The 16,513-nt window shown below is 28.7% G+C and overlaps 8 protein-coding genes across 8 annotated transcripts; 2 read left to right on the top strand and 6 right to left on the bottom strand.

Moving 5' to 3' along the window:
- Positions 1-673: 673 nt before the first annotated feature.
- cand_028890 (patched family protein) lies at positions 674-4,768 on the bottom strand (the record flags this gene model as incomplete). The annotated part of the gene is made up of 1 exon (XM_067213116.1): positions 674-4,768. The coding sequence occupies one exon, from the start codon at positions 4,766-4,768 to the stop codon at positions 674-676; it is 4,095 nt and encodes a 1,364-aa protein (XP_067067706.1).
- A 121-nt stretch (positions 4,769-4,889) lies between these two features.
- cand_028880 (uncharacterized protein) lies at positions 4,890-5,369 on the bottom strand (the record flags this gene model as incomplete). The annotated part of the gene is made up of 3 exons (XM_067213115.1): positions 4,890-4,947; positions 4,982-5,014; positions 5,062-5,369. The coding sequence occupies 3 exons, from the start codon at positions 5,367-5,369 to the stop codon at positions 4,890-4,892; spliced, it is 399 nt and encodes a 132-aa protein (XP_067067705.1).
- A 349-nt stretch (positions 5,370-5,718) lies between these two features.
- On the bottom strand, positions 5,719-7,035 carry cand_028870 (queuine tRNA-ribosyltransferase family protein; the record flags this gene model as incomplete). The annotated part of the gene is made up of 1 exon (XM_067213114.1): positions 5,719-7,035. One exon carries the CDS (start codon positions 7,033-7,035, stop codon positions 5,719-5,721), a length of 1,317 nt encoding a protein of 438 aa, XP_067067704.1.
- A 321-nt stretch (positions 7,036-7,356) lies between these two features.
- On the top strand, positions 7,357-9,855 carry cand_028860 (DNA repair helicase family protein; the record flags this gene model as incomplete). Its single annotated transcript, XM_067213113.1, has 1 exon — positions 7,357-9,855. The coding sequence occupies one exon, from the start codon at positions 7,357-7,359 to the stop codon at positions 9,853-9,855; it is 2,499 nt and encodes an 832-aa protein (XP_067067703.1).
- Positions 9,856-10,680: 825 nt separating this feature from the next.
- cand_028850 (serine threonine protein phosphatase) lies at positions 10,681-11,631 on the bottom strand (the record flags this gene model as incomplete). The annotated part of the gene is made up of 1 exon (XM_067213112.1): positions 10,681-11,631. The coding sequence occupies one exon, from the start codon at positions 11,629-11,631 to the stop codon at positions 10,681-10,683; it is 951 nt and encodes a 316-aa protein (XP_067067702.1).
- A 434-nt stretch (positions 11,632-12,065) lies between these two features.
- cand_028840 (uncharacterized protein) lies at positions 12,066-12,893 on the bottom strand (the record flags this gene model as incomplete). The annotated part of the gene is made up of 1 exon (XM_067213111.1): positions 12,066-12,893. One exon carries the CDS (start codon positions 12,891-12,893, stop codon positions 12,066-12,068), a length of 828 nt encoding a protein of 275 aa, XP_067067701.1.
- A 651-nt stretch (positions 12,894-13,544) lies between these two features.
- cand_028830 (uncharacterized protein) lies at positions 13,545-13,862 on the bottom strand (the record flags this gene model as incomplete). Its single annotated transcript, XM_067213110.1, has 1 exon — positions 13,545-13,862. The coding sequence occupies one exon, from the start codon at positions 13,860-13,862 to the stop codon at positions 13,545-13,547; it is 318 nt and encodes a 105-aa protein (XP_067067700.1).
- A 699-nt stretch (positions 13,863-14,561) lies between these two features.
- cand_028820 (uncharacterized protein) lies at positions 14,562-16,180 on the top strand (the record flags this gene model as incomplete). Its single annotated transcript, XM_067213109.1, has 2 exons — positions 14,562-14,579; positions 14,666-16,180. 2 exons carry the CDS (start codon positions 14,562-14,564, stop codon positions 16,178-16,180), a joined length of 1,533 nt encoding a protein of 510 aa, XP_067067699.1.
- Positions 16,181-16,513: the final 333 nt, after the last annotated feature.

Here is a 16,513-nt window from a genome sequence, read left to right as displayed (position 1 = left end):
ATTAGAGATATAGGATCATATTATTAAGAACTTGATACATATTTTGATATGATCTTAATAACTTACCTAGCGTCTCAATAACTCTTATGCTTCTATTTTCACCGGCACAATGAGCAAAAGTATGGCATATATGTGTTGAATAGTCTACAGATATACCAATTGACATGATTAAATTAACCATAGTAAGCATATTTAAATTCAAACCCCATTGAGCCATCATTCCAATAATACAAGTATCTACCATGCATAAGATAGTTATGACTATAATGACAGAAGATACGCTTGGCATTAGAATCAATGATGCCTAATAATAATAAAAGGAATAAGAATATGAATGAGATAATTGTATGGGTAATGAGGAGCTAGTTATAGTGAAATGTTGAAATATGAAAAGGTATATGCTGCAGCTAGGATTACTTCAAAAGTTCTGATTGAAGAAATTCTCAAATTACTAAACTGGATAAAGATTGCTAATCGGCTATAGACTTCAATAGTGTAGAGGTAAATATTGATAATTCTGAAATTTTGTTCAGTGTCTAGTGTTTCTCTTTAGAGATCCATTTTTAAAAGACAAACTAATACTTGCTGAGACAATACCTGAAGATATATTGTAGAACTTAAACACTCTTATAGATATGCATTTTATCTAGCTCCATATACCCATCTGTTGAATTTAACTTACTAATAGAACAGCAATTAAAGCGCAACCCATGTTGTACAAGGTTTGAGGTAAAATTGAAACGTCACTTTCATAAAATATGAAAAGAGGACTATAAGCAATTGGATGCTTAATATTAGGAGTACTTTCCATTATATGCCTTATATCTGTCATATATTTTCCTCTGACTGAAGTGTCAGGTAGATATTTTGGGACCAAGATAGATCTCCAAGCTTCTAACTCTCCACTTTTTGAGTTGAACACAAAATCATCTTCAAAATGTCTATTATATGGAGATTTAATAAAAGCTTTTAGCATTTTGGAATACTCTTGTGGATCTTGAGGAAGTCCTTTAATTAATAATGAATCATAAAATGCTGACATCCCATCTAACTTTAGTTTTGTAAACCATGCGTTGTGTATTTTTTCTTGTAGGTTTCTATAACTTTCTCTAAATTCTGAACTCCACCATGTATTATCCCCTTGATTATTAGTATTCTGAGATGCTGGGAACATTAAATATGTAATATCTCCGTATTTATTGAATAGTACTTCATGATTTACAAAAAACTTATAGACTTGTGATGAAGGTGGTGCTAATACCTTTAGATCTAGTCCCATTTTTAACTCTACTGCTGAGTATATAGATACTCCAAAGAATACCATAGATAATAAAAGTATACCAACCCTTACAGGTAACATAGTTAGAAACCTTGCATAGTATCGGATAACAAAGCGTCGACTTTTTCTTCCAATATTTTGCTGAGGTTCCATAGGAAAACTTTCAGTTAATGACTCCTCTTCAATAATAGTAGATAAGTTGTCTCTTGTTTCTTGTGAAAATGCTGAATAAATTGTTAATTTTGATTTTGTATTCACCTCATTATCAGAAATTTGGCTATTCTGTAAATTGGAATTTGATTTTATACTTAATGTTGAGCTAGATTCTGAGCTCAAAGCTAGGTTAGAACTACCATTTAAGCACAAATCGAAAGCTGATTGAGATTTAGGAAATAATTGTCTCATATCTTCAGTAGTAGAATTTTGCTTTTTACTAAGTATAACAGAATCACTAGTGAAACTATTGGATTTAGGTATATGATCATATTTGGTAGACCCTCCACTTAAATCTTGCTTAGCAGATACTGAGGAGTTTATATATGAATCTCCTGTGAAAAACCTAATATTAGATTCTTCTTTTTGTATTTTATTTCCAATTAAGTTAGAGGAAGGATTTCGAACTCTTCTTGTTTGCTTTGAAAGATGTCTTGTATCTAAGAATTGTTGTTCCTTAATAGGAATAGAGAGTAAGGCTGAAGATGAACTTGATAATAAACTGTTCTGAAAATTTAATTTACTTCCAGTACTAACTTTAGAATCTCCTTCTAAAACAAATTTTTTATCACTTTCTGTTAGCTTGCTCCTATCCAACTCTGCATTATACTCTAGGTTTTTATTTGCTCCATTTGGCTTTTCATTTATCTGAATATTTATTTTACTTTTGGATATAGTACTAACCGTATCACTTTGACACATATTATTATTCTGCTTAGATTCACTTTTTTCTTTATCTTCACTTGAACTTACCTTCTTTGTATTGCTTATATAATCTTGTGGTTTTAATATCATTTTAATTTGGTCTATTTTTGATAAACTATTGGATTTGAAATCTTTATGTAAATATTGATTAGTAAGATATCCAATAAGAAAAACAGTTGAGAAATCTTTAAGTAAAATATTTCTAGATTTATCGATAGAGTCAGGAGCTTTCCGATTTGCCAGGAAAATCTTTCCACAAAACTTAATTCTTCTTTCCTCCTCCAACCTAGCATCTATACACAAAACTCCTAGTAAAATAGTAAGGCATGTTATATACCCAAATAAAAGACCAACAAAAGTAAGTATACAAAAATTTCTAATGGCCAAATATCCCGTTGAAGTTCCAATTGCAAAGGATAAAAGATTTGTAAGTGTTGTTAAAGATATAGATAATCCACAGTCTCTAATTGCAGAAACAATTCTGTCTTCTGCACTCTTAAGTGGGTATGTCATATTATAAGAGTTTATCACAACAAATGAATCATCCATTCCAACACCAAGAACTAAGAAAGGAGCTGCAGATGCAGTTGTTGTATGCTCAAGTCCTGCTAAGTAACACAAACCAGCTCCTCCAACATATGCTAACAAAGCAGCTAATGCACCAAAAACGCCACTAGTAGCTCTGGATGTATATATGTTGCACCCATATCCAACTGACCAGCCGTATACTATAAGAATAGCTATTAGAGATCCAATAATAGCATAGTCTTTAGGTGAATCTATATAAGTTTGATCAGTCAATTCATCACTAAGTGCTCTTCTTGCATTGTAATATATATTCAAGGGATTATCTGAACTTCCAGTATCTGACCTAAAGGTATCTTGTGAACTTGCTTTACTTGTTCTGATACTAGTAATATTGCTGTGAATACCCGGTTGATTGTCAGCTTTTGAACTATATGTATTTTGATTTATTGTTATATTTGTTATATTACTAAAAGTGTTTGGTATTTCTTGAGTAGTTGAAAGCTTAGTATCATTAATAGAATATGTTTGAGATTTTTCAATTATATGAGTACTAACTGTAGTATTTAACCTTTTTGTAATTTTGGAGTCCTCTAAAGTATTATTTTGGGTATAATTTTTGATTTCTTTGCTTGAGATTGTTAAAAACTCATTCTCGGAAATCATACTTAAATCCTGTGGTCCCTCCTGTTTATTATAGTAGTGGTTCTCAAGTTTGTTCTGTACTTCAGAACAGTATTTAATAAATTGTTTTTCCCATAACATAGAATACTTTCTAATAAAATCTTGATCTGACAACTGGTATTCCAATATAGCAGCTTTTGAAGATGTTACATATTCTGTTTTAGGATCATGCTTCATTCCCACTGGAGATAACCACATGTCAGTTCTAAAGGATTGATAAGTATGTGTATTTATGACATATGGAGATGGAATGGGGCTTCCAAAATCATGAATATTTTTATACATCCATAATATTCCTGAAGGTCTTCTACAGGTTCCTCCTTGAACTCTAGCACACACATGACCAAAATGAAATTTATATTTAGTAACTTTATATCCAGTCTTTTGATCAATCTCCTCTACTGGCTCTGGTGCCATATACTTGTTACTTGTGAAATTTGGAGAATCTAAGTAATATTCATTTTTAGAACTAGTATTTTTACCTGTGCTATTTGTATCATTTTTCTGAGAGGCAGGTACCCTATAGGGAAATCTATTTAAAATTCCAAATCCATGAGGTTGAAATGAGGGAGCTAGTTGCCGTGGTGAGATACTTGAGTTGTAAAACTGTATATTAACTGGATCCTGAAAAAAGAGAGTTTCTTGTGTTTGATTCCCAGAAGACTCAGAAATAGTCTTAAACTGCAAATTTCTGAATTTATAAGTATTTTGATAACCCTCAGACTCATTATATAATCCGAAATCTTCATTTACAGACTGATAAACTGCAGTATTTGATAATTCAACTTCATTTGTAGCTCTCTCAAATTTATTCAAAATACCAGATTGTAACTTTGAAACTTCTTTATTTCCATTTGTCTCATTATTGTAGCTAAATGAATCCAAATTACCTTGAACTTTTTGATTTCTCAATAAAATTTCGTTATCTATTTGTCTCAAACTTCCGTTCTTAGTATTTTCCAATATAATCTTATCACTTGATTCAGTTAAGCTTCTTAAGTTGTTATACTCTTCAATATTAAAAGTTTTATTGTATTCAGATAATAGTGTCACTTTTTTTTTTGATGTAGCATTTCTTAAATCATTATAGGCTTCTAAAAGTCGTTTTGCATCTATTTCATCAACCGTAAAAGTTACGTTCATCAAGCCATCATGAAACATTTTCATTATGTGAAGATTCTCTGGAGACATCACAGACCCTCCATCAGACACCTTAAATAGTACCAGTTCATGACGTGTCCTTGCACCCGGAAATGCACTATTATACTTTAACTCATCAGATTTAGCTTGGCTATTGGGAAGTGCAAATTGTCTCTCTGCATCGTCTACAGGATGCCGATATAAATGTCCTAAAAAAAACATCAAAAAAATTAAAATAATTTTATGTAAATTTATATAGGCCAGTATATTCCCAGATATAAACTATTTACACCTTAATATAATGAAGTAGATTAGATTTCTACATAATTGATTTGTCGTATTTTCAGCAATGCCAAATACATAAATTAGGAATTTTTTGTTCATATCCTAGTTTATACTGACTAAAAGTAGGTTTCTTTTTTTTGCAAAACTTACCTATGCCTAGCAATAGGCAGATTATTGATATTACTAATATTATAACAATTGAATTTCTGAATACAAATCTTGAATATAACATGAAAAAGTTTTCGAAACAGTGCAAAGTTTTTAGTTTCCATTTCCCCCGAAATAATAAGTTTATCAATATCTTAAGCATATACCATGGAAAAGATATAATGTGTAGAATATTGTTTATTATACTTTTTTGTTTGCTAATATTATTCTGGTTTATAATTTCGTCAGATACCTGACGATTTTCTTCTTCCTGTACTTTGTGACTATTTGATAGTTTCTCAGGTGAATCTTTTTGATCTGACGGAGTTAAATCTTCATTTTTGATATCATCAAATTCCTTAGCATGATCAGACTCATAAATCCGACTCATTACTTAATAAAGTGTGTCTCTTGCAACACAAGACCTCGTGTTCTTTTGCTAGCCGCACGAGTTCCCCTTATTCAATTTATTTTGAATATAAAGTTTTATTTCCCTAGACTTACGTTACAATTTTAAACTCTTAAATTAAAAACTGCATAAAATACGAAAATTCCTATTTTTTTATGCATGCAGATAATTACCGGTATATTGATACCGGAACCCTTTGACCATTATAGTACATGTGGGGTTTCTGCGCATAATAAGCAAATGTAGACAAGTAAAAAATTTATAACTTTTATTCACTAAATTATGTATTAAAACTAAAATTATTTAAAGAACTTTATATATATGCATAGTTTTAAGTTTTAAACTGCTCAATATGAATTTGGGCTTTCTCCATGGCATTTATAATCCAAGATGGGATTTTTGGTTGCTCATAGTTTATGGGTAAATGATCTAAATTTATAGCACTATAATACTCTAACAAGAACTGTTGACAATATTCTGGAAAAGTCTGATCTTTTATAGATTCCCTCATTTCAGAGCAGAATTTCATCATAAATGTAATGTTGTGAATAGTTATAAGCTGACTTGATAATGACTCTTTTGAAACTATACTATGTAGAGCAGCTCTAGTATAATGCTTGCAGCAATAGCATTCGCAACATTTATCAATTGGTTCGAAATCTTTGCTATATTTAGAAAGTTTTAGTTTAATAAGACCTCTTTTTACTATGGCTGTTCCGAACCTTGCTGTTCTACATGGATAAACACAATCAAACATATCAGCACCCAAAGCAACACATACTAGGATATCAACTGTATATCCAACACCCATAACATATCTGGGCTTTGAGTATGGCAATCCATACACAGGATGAGTGCATAATTCTATAATAGGCCAAAAGTCATCTTTGGTTTCACCTCCAGAAAGGCCACCAATTGCATATCCAGGAAGGTCTCTAGCAATAAGATCTTTTAAAGATTGTTCACGTAGCTCTTTATATACTCCACCTTGAACTATACCAAATAAATTCTGCTCATATGGTCTTTTGTGAGCTTTTATACAACGATCAAGCCATCTGGTTGTTCTACCAACCGCCTCTTTGATACGTTCATAATTAGTGCATTGGGCACTAACAACATCATCAAGCTGCATGATAATATCTGCTCCTATAGAATTCTGATATTCTATAGATTTTTCTGGTGTGAATATCATTGTAGCATTTGTGTATGGATGCTTGAAGGTAACACCTTCTTCAGTAATATTAGCAAATTTGAGTAATGAAACCATCTGAAAACCTCCACTATCAGTTAATAAGTTTCTATTCCAATTCATAAATTTGTGTAAACCACCAAAATCTTTAATAACCTTTACTCCAGGTCTACTACTCAAGTGATATGCATTTCCTAGTATTATTGGAACATTTAGTTCTTCAACTTGAGCGGCTGATAAGCCCTTAATAGCTCCATGTGTTGCAACTGGCATAAAAATAGGTGTATAAATTTTACCATGGGGTAACTTCAAAATACAGCTTCGAGCTCTATTACATGAATATTGGATATCAAATGTAAGACTTTTACCTCGTATAAATTGAGGGCAAGGTAAGATACTTTGGTCATTAGAATTAATATGCTCACTTTCAGATGAAAACTTATTTATCTGTTGGCTCATTAATATAAGTACTAAAGATTTTAAATTTATTTCGGGAAGGTATTGGTTGTATTAAACTATTATAATACTTTAAGTACTATTGTTCAATTTAATTAAAAGTGTCAAAATTTAACTTGTAGCGCTAAATATATATTATTAAAAATCTCCTATTTATATACAAGCACTATCCCATAATTTTCATTTAGAGCTTGAATTTTATATATAAGAGTAATATAAGTAAAGTTTTATATCTCTCAGAGTATTATAAAATAACTCTAATAATTGGAATAGGTGTTAAGACATTAAATATTTATTCAGAACTTGTCTAACTAATTAGCTAAAATGGTACGGTTCTTTATAGAAGAAGTTGAAGTTTTTTTTCCTTATGATTATGTATATCCTGAACAGTTGGAATATATGAAGTACTTAAAGCAAATTTTGGATGCCCATAGTCATGGAGTTTTGGAAATGCCAACTGGAACAGGAAAAACAGTTACTCTATTTTCCTTTATAACATCATATCAGTTAGCTCATCCAAATTTAGGAAGACTAATTTATTGCACTCGTACTGTAGCAGAAATGGAGAAGGCACTTTTAGAGCTAAAAACTGTAATCAATTATAGGATAAAGGAATTACAAAAAGATAAGTTGGCACTTCAAGAAACTAATATTTCTACTAGCGAGAATGAAATACTAAATGGTTCTATTTTAGCTATAGGTATGAGTGCTAGAAGGAATTTATGCATAAATCCTTCTGTTATTAGCAATAGTGATAGAGACAAAATAGATGCAATGTGTCGATCAATGACTGCTCCTTGGGTTCGTGCAAAAAAATCTTCTACAAGGCTTGATAATGATAAATCTAGAACCCAAGTTATAGATCGAAGTAGTCTCCAAGATATAGAAGATATTATTCAAGGCAACTGGACCGATTTATGTCCATATTATGAAATATTCGATAAAATATGGAGCAGTGATACTGTTCCTATTGGAGTATATACAATAGATGAGCTGAGAAGGTTTGGAAAAGAGTGGGAGCATCCAACTCTGAAAAAGAATACACCATTTTGCCCATATTATTCTACTAAACGTCTGATTCAAGTAGCAAAAGTAGTTGTATTAAATTATCAATATACTTTAGACCCGAAAGTAGCTCAGGCTTCCTTATTAGGTGGGACTGTTTCTCAAGGATTCAGTCATGGATCTAATATAAATGGTAAACAAGCAGGAGGCTCATATGCAGCAGCTCTAGATCCAGAATTATTGGGAAGCAAAGAACCGAGTATCGTTGTATTTGATGAAGCTCACAATATAGATAATATTTGTACAGAAGCTTTATCTGTCAATATAAATAGGCAGGCACTAGATGGGGCTTCTAGAAATTTGAAGAGTCTTAAGAATGAAATAAATAAATTGGCTGAGATAGATGAGAAGAGGTTACAGGAAGAATACAATAGACTTGTCAGGGGACTTAAATCTACTGGTCAAATTGAAGATGATTTGGTTTTAGAGGAATTACAAAGATTTCCAGTGTTACCTGCAGAAGTTGAGAAACTTAAAAAAGAATTGATACCTGGCTCTATTAGAAAAGCAGAACACTTTCTTCTTATCATGAAAAAAATAACTTTATATCTTCAGAATTATATCCGTGTTTTTACTCCAAAAATTGAAGGTCCACTAACATTTCTTAATCACTTGGAGTCTTCTTGTATGATAGATGTAAATATAATTCGATTTTGTGATGAAAGATTAAGATCTTTAATGAATACTTTACAAATAATTGATATGGATCAATATTCGCCTATTGAATTAGTATGCACATTTTGTACTATTCTTGGAACATATTCTAAAGGATTTGTTATCATTGTTGATCCATATCCTGAAGTTACTGGCTTATATGATCCCATTATACAACTGAGCTGCCTAGATTCTTCTATTGCAATGAAACCTATTTTAGATAGATATCAAAGTATAGTACTTACATCTGGTACACTATCACCTTTAGATCTATATCCAAAATTACTAGGCTTTGATCCAGTTGTAAGCGAAAGTTTGTCTATGACATTAGATAGAACCTGTATTTGCCCAATGATTGTAACAAGAGGTTCAGATCAGGTACCATTATCTTCACGTTATGAATCTCGTGAAGATTCTACAATACAACAAAATTATGGAAAATTAGTTTTAGAGATATCTAAAAAAGTACCAGATGGGATTGTATGTTTTTTTCCTTCATATTTGTATATGGAACAAGTTCTAGGACAGTGGTATGAATCTGGAATACTTGCCCAGATAATGGAACATAAATTAGTATTTGTAGAAACAAAAGATATTGTGTCAACAACTTTAGCCCTACATCACTTTAGAAAGGCATGTGATATTGGGAGAGGTGGTATATTTTTCTCTATTGCTAGGGGTAAGGTTGCAGAAGGTATAGATTTTGATAGACACTATGGAAGATGTGTCATATTAGTAGGTATCCCTTATCAATATACTCTTTCACGTATACTACAATCAAGATTAAGTTTTTTGAAAGAAAACTACAATATAGAAGAAAATGAATTTCTAACATTTGATGCTATGAGACAAGCTTCACAATGTGTAGGACGAATTATAAGATCCAAAGCAGATTATGGTCTTATGATTTTAGCAGATCAAAGGTATAGCAAAAAAGATAAGAGAGAAAAATTACCTCCTTGGATCCTAAAATATTTGAAACAAGAGTACTGTTCATTATCAACTGATATGGCAGTCAATATTGCTTTAAATTTCCTTAAACAAATGTCTCAGCCATATAAAAAACAGCTTTCAATGGCTGAAATTAACCAAAGAAAAACATAAGTAGAAATAATTTATAACTTTAAGGAATTAAATATGATATAAAATATAGGCAAACAAACTTTGTCAATTAATTTTGCTTCATTATAACCACCTCTTCATTGCTTATCTGATTAGTTTCTGTAAACCTGTAAACTATACAGAAATCTTCTAAGTTTTTATTTAAAACTATTTAGAATGATCAACATCTTCAAAGTATTGCATCTAAATTTAAGAGCTTCCATTTGAATGTCAACTAAAATTTCTGGAGTTAAGAAGATATCTTATGATTCCTTGAATAATTTAATCCAAAAATACTTACGAATCACTTTATCTTTTATCTCTACTTTTTTTTTTTATATAGAAATCTCATTTTAGATAATATCTTTATAAAATAAGATGAATTTTGTTGCTAACTAAATACTGACATTAAATCCTAGTATTACCAATTTATACTTTTATAGTTCCGTACAATTTGCTCCAAGTAATTTACTTTAACTTTTACAATACAAATAGTCTGGACACTTTGTAAAATTCTGTTAAAAACCTCAAAATATGCACTTTGAAGTTTAAGAACTTTCTAATTTAATAATTTAAATAATATCAATAAACTAAATAATCATCCACCTCACTAATCTAAAATAATATCTAAATCTTATTATCCCCAAGTAATCAAACCATTATTAAATAAATATTTAATTATTTCATTTATTAATCTTGTACAACTTTTTTTATATATATAGAATAGAGTAAAAAAAAATCAATTCCTAATTATTCTAATAGCTAGTTTAAAATAAGCTTACTATATACCTTCTAAAAAGATATCTTATACCTAATGTCATGTATCAATCAAATAAAATAATCTGGAATTGACAATTGATTTTCATGTCCAGGTACAAGCTTTTCAGGAGCGTGATCAAATTGCAAAAACCTAAAGTTTCCAATTTCATCAATCTTTAAAATAGCAGCTTGATTACCGCAACGATAGCAGTAGTTTGGGGCTGAAAATACAGTAACAACATTTTTGTTGTGCGACCATTGATAGCCATCAAGAATTAATTGATGTGCTCTACAAATTAATTGTAAGTTATTAGTATGGTTAAACATTTCACTAACATCTTCTCCAAATGTATATCCAGCACCTCTATGAGATATACCCCAACCAAATCTATCATCAGGATCTGACCATAGTAAATCACACATTGGACCTTCATGAGGAACTTCTTGAAATCTATCCAAATTCTTAATAGAATCTAGTGTTGGTAAACTTGGAGATAAACCTGCATGAGGACAAAATATTTTATTGTCTATTAATGCAGATAAAGGAAGAAAATCAAATAAGTCAGTAAAGTACCTCCAAACATTTGGATTACCATATTTCCTTAAACACTCATCATAAAAACCATAAACTTGAGTAATTTGACGACTTTCATGATTACCACGAATCAAAAATACTCGATTTTTATATCTGACCTTTAATGCTACTATTAATGTCACAGATTCCACTGAGTAATATCCACGATCTACATAATCACCAAGAAATAAAAAATTCACTTCAGGAGGTATACCACCTATTCGAAATAATTCCTTTAAATCAAAAAACTGTCCATGAATATCTCCTACAATTGTAACCGGTAAATTTATATTCTGTATATTATGTTCCTCTTCTAGAATACTCCTAGCCATATTACATAATTGTTTAACATCACTTTCTGGTAGAAATCTACATTCTAATAATGTAGAAATTTCTCTATCTAGCTTCACAATATCCATATAATGGTCTAACATACTTTTCGTCATTCTATTATAGATATTCAATTACTTAGCAAGTAATTTTGGATTTCTTAAGTTCAACAAATTTCTGATCTTGTTTTATTTCCAAAAATGAACTCTCATGCAAATATATTTTACTTCTATCCAAATTAAATGGAAAACTTCAGTCTCTATTTTATTAAATAACATTCAACTACTTTATATTAAACTATCCAAAATTTAGTATTATACAATATTTTAGAATACTTAGCGCTTGCTAAGATTTTTTCTTTTTTTACTAGAGTCTTTAACCAAGTACTAGTTTAATATATATATTAAATAATATATATAATGATTAATTTCAGAATATTCAATTAAGGTAAACTTATATATTCATTTTATATAATAATATTTATAATTAAATAACTCTAATAAATTTTGGGACATGGTCATTAATATATATAATATTTATATTATACTCCTTATTTATAATCTAACTTTAATGAACTATTTTGAATACTTGCAATTCTACTAGAAATACATGGTCTCCAAAAACTAATAGGATTTATATTTGGATTTTTGATGAAAGTATCTGAATTTCTCAGAGGTTTGGAAGATGTTACTAAATATTCCTTTAATCCTGGTTCTAAGAAACTTCTAATTGAATTACTAACTGGAAATATATTCATATCATTATTAAGATGTAATTTTGCTCCAAGATAATTCCTCATATATATATTGGATTCATTTAATGTATGATAATGTATGAATTGTTCATTATTAGTACACTCATTCTTTGTTAATTTGTCTAATTTTTCAGAGTCAAAATTACTCCAATCTTCGAAGAATGGATATATAAAATATGTAAATTCCTTAATAGTAATCATTATATCACTAGTATTATCAGTTTGACTTGTTTTCAACTCTCCATATAAATTTAAATTATTAAAATTACTTTTATATGTCTCCATAAGACTTTTTACACGTTTTGTTGCATTTTTAAATATAGCAATATTATTGATACTTCTTGAATCTACTTTTAGAATATATCTAAATGGATTCTTTATAATATCTTCTATCAAATCTTCAACTATTTTTAATGGTATATATCCTTTATTATTATGATCTAATATAGAAAAATATCTATATATTTTATTTAATATCTTTGTTTCGCTTATATTAAAATAATCATAATAAGTTTCTTCTTCAGTTCTTTTCCTATCTGATTTTGGTATATATTTCCAAGCTATAGATTTTTCTTCATCAGAAATATCTTCAAATTTTGCTATATACCAAGAATAATTATCCATTACTTTTATTATTCCTAATTTTTATAATTTTATCTTTGGAATCTTGTAAAATGCATGCAACGGTACTTATATTTGCATTCTAATAAAAAGATTTACATTTACCGCCAAAGATGGGGACTAATACCGTTTTATTAAGAAATATAAAAGCAAATAGTTAGAATATTATAAAAATAAAATATATACATCCCATTATAATGAAATAATATAGGAGATAAAAAGGATCATAAGACAATATACTACTACTTCTAGATAGCTTCCTTCCATCTTCTTTAATAACATTTCGAAAATTGACTAATGAAGTAGATAAGAGGGGGATTCTAATCCTATTTAATAGATATCATTAAACTATGAAAATTACTTAAAGATGAATATTTAGATAAGGAAAATAAAGTGACGTCACTAATATCTAACAAATATACTCTAAGTTGCAATGAATACCTATAAAAAAAAATATTAGTTTACTACTTTTATAGGTAATATTCATATTACCAATCTAATATTAAATTCAAATTTAAGCCAATATTACTTTTGCATATTTAATTAGTACGTAGATCTTTTATGCAGTTTTATTAAAGATATGATCAATGAAGGTTCAACAATATAATTCTTTGGCTTTGATTATTTTTATTTATTATTAACTAAGTAAGGACTTCATTCATCTTCTTCTTCCTCTTCTTCTTCCTCTTCTTCCTCCTCTTCTTCCTCCTCTTCTTCCTCCTCTTCCTCATTATCTTCTACCTCATCAAATTCTTGTTCTTCATCATCATCATCATCATCATCATCATCATCATCATCATCATCATCACCACCTTCTTCATCTTCATCTTCATAGTCTTCTTCTTCTTCAGGTAGACCATCAAAGTTATCATCATCTTGGTGTGAATGTTTCTTATTTGTTGTCTCTACTTCACTACTCTCAGAATCTGCATTTTCACTTTCTATATCTCGTTTTCTTTTATCTCCTGCCATTTTCTAATTTGTTCTTATGTAATCTTATAAACGAAGGTAATATTAAAAAAATTTAATTATAATAGCTTAAATTCAAAAATTTACTGGCATTTATCTTACCACTATGTATTATTAAACAAATACTTGATAGACCAATATTCTAAGCTATATAAATATTAAGAGTTCCTGTATACTATTACTATAGGTCTCACTACAGGTCAGTAATAGTAATAGTATTAATATATACCGCCATAATAATATTACCTTTATAAAGCGGGAATAATCCCAATATTAACTAAATCTTTAAAAAGTTAGTAATTTAGGAATATATTGAGTTATATTTTATTTAATATAAATATTGAGATAAATTGTATGATATCGATTGTATATGATATCTAATTTCTTTTTAGATAAATAATGAAGTAACTAGAAATAGTTGTTTTTTTAATTTTTTAAAGAAGTGATAAATTTAAATTTTGATTTTCTTTTTTTATAAGTTATAAATTCATAATATTTCTTTAATTAATATTATAAAGTAAATAAGATAATCTTATAAGAAACTAATATACTCAATAGTAGTAATAGTAGTTATAGCTTTCCTGTAAATATTGTCATTTAGAGCGCGCCATTCTTAGGGTTATATATGTTATATTCTTGTATTTATAGTAAATTGTACTTTTTTTTTTAAGGTTTTAATTTTAGGTCTTGTAACTTTAAATAATGCATGGACGTAAAAGTGTAAGTTGAAATATTATGTATCCTTTTGTGTGAATTATTTTTACTATTATATATGTACCACTTGTAACAAATTTTGTATTAATTAGACTTTATCATCTGGATTTGGAAATGATAATGTAAATATTGAAACTTTTAAAAATATTGATAATACAGTAAATACTAACTTAAGTAAAGATAATTTAAAATTAGGGCTTGGTGATACAAATAACCAACCTACATATATAAACTCTAATGGATATATACAAACAATTAGCCAGAATCCAATTTATTTTCCAACTATGAATGAAGAAATAGCTCAATATATATATAAGACAGAGAAGAAAATAGATAATAATTCAAATATTATAAATAAGAATGAAAACTTGAATAATAAAACAAATAATATTAGTTTTCCACAAACACATGTATTTAATCAATATCCTACTCAAGGTACCAATATAATAAATAATCCTACTACAAGAAGAGACTATACAATAATGGATATACCAGCTATAAATTTTAATTCACAAGTATTAGCCCCTAAAGTATTGTTGCAGAATGGGAAGAATATTACTCCAAGAAGATCTGTAACTGGATCAACGGGTTCTTTAGGAGTAAATATAAATTCAAATATAAATGATGGGATTAATTTATCTAGTACAGAGATGATATCTAATCAATTAAAGAATCATAGTTCATATAATAATTCTACTTCTTGTATTAATCCTGTTGAAAATAGTGGAATATTTAACAATACTCCATTTAATAGTATACATACTCATTCTAATCCACCTCAAAATGTTATTTCATCACAATCAGCATTTCCTATTGATATAAATTTAGAATCTTCGTTAACATCACAAAAATCTATGATATTATCAGATGATAAATCATATAATCAATTACAAAATACATCAATTGATAGTATACTCCCTAATAAATATATAAACCCTAAGTTTCAAACTATTAATGCGCAATCTTGTATGTTTAATAGTAATCAATCAACAAATTACAATATTTCAACTCCTTTTGGACATAATATGCAACAACATACATGGCAACTTCAATATATGAATTCAATTCCTTTGTTAGCTCAGATTCAAATAGAAGCTATTCATGATATACCTAATTCAAATCAAACATTAGGTTTGTATAATTCTGCGTCACATATGTTTGATTATTCAATTGTAGCAAGTTTTAATGGATATGATGATAAGAATGAGACATTTAAAATTGGCCCTTTTCCAAAAGTTGATTTACAAAATTCTAAATATTTATCTTGTATTATACATGATGAAATAAATATTCCATTTTCATGGGATCAACCTACGCTTAAATTGAAAGTTATTGAAGAGAATGAATTTAAAGCAGATGTTATTGGGTATGTGATTATTAATATTGATCCAACAAATATTGGGATATTAAATCAATTGCAATTAATTGATCCACATAATAGTCATTACAAGGGTACAATCTGTTTTTTTATTAAAATAGTACCTAATAAGTCAAATCCAAACTTTAGATGTGATCAATTACATGGTCCAAATTCTATATTGAGTAAAAAGAAATACCAAGAAACTTCAGTTCTTAATATATTTAAAGGATTCTGCTGTGCAGAGTAATTATTAAAATTATTTATCTATAACTTGTTTTTTTTTTTCTACAAGATTAAAGTACTATAGAAGACTTCTTTGTATCACAAATATTACTGTAAATTTAAGAATAAAAATGAATAGAATTTATTTAACTGTAGGCACACAATAAGTTAAATTAAGCAATAATATATTTAACATAATTGGGTTATTATATTTATAAAAGTGAGATCTATAAATTATACCTAAGCATACATCTGGTTGTATTATCGTCTCAGTTTTAGGTATCCGCCTATGTGTAGTATTATATCAGAGGTATCAATTATCAGATAAGTAAATTGTAAAATATTGAGATAATTTATA

The sequence above is a fragment of the Cryptosporidium andersoni genome, assembly GCF_001865355.1.
Source record: "Cryptosporidium andersoni isolate 30847 chromosome Unknown contig_58, whole genome shotgun sequence".
NCBI lineage: Eukaryota > Apicomplexa > Conoidasida > Eucoccidiorida > Cryptosporidiidae > Cryptosporidium > Cryptosporidium andersoni.
Note: the sequence above shows the minus strand (reverse complement) of the source record. Positions and strands in the feature narration are given on the sequence as shown.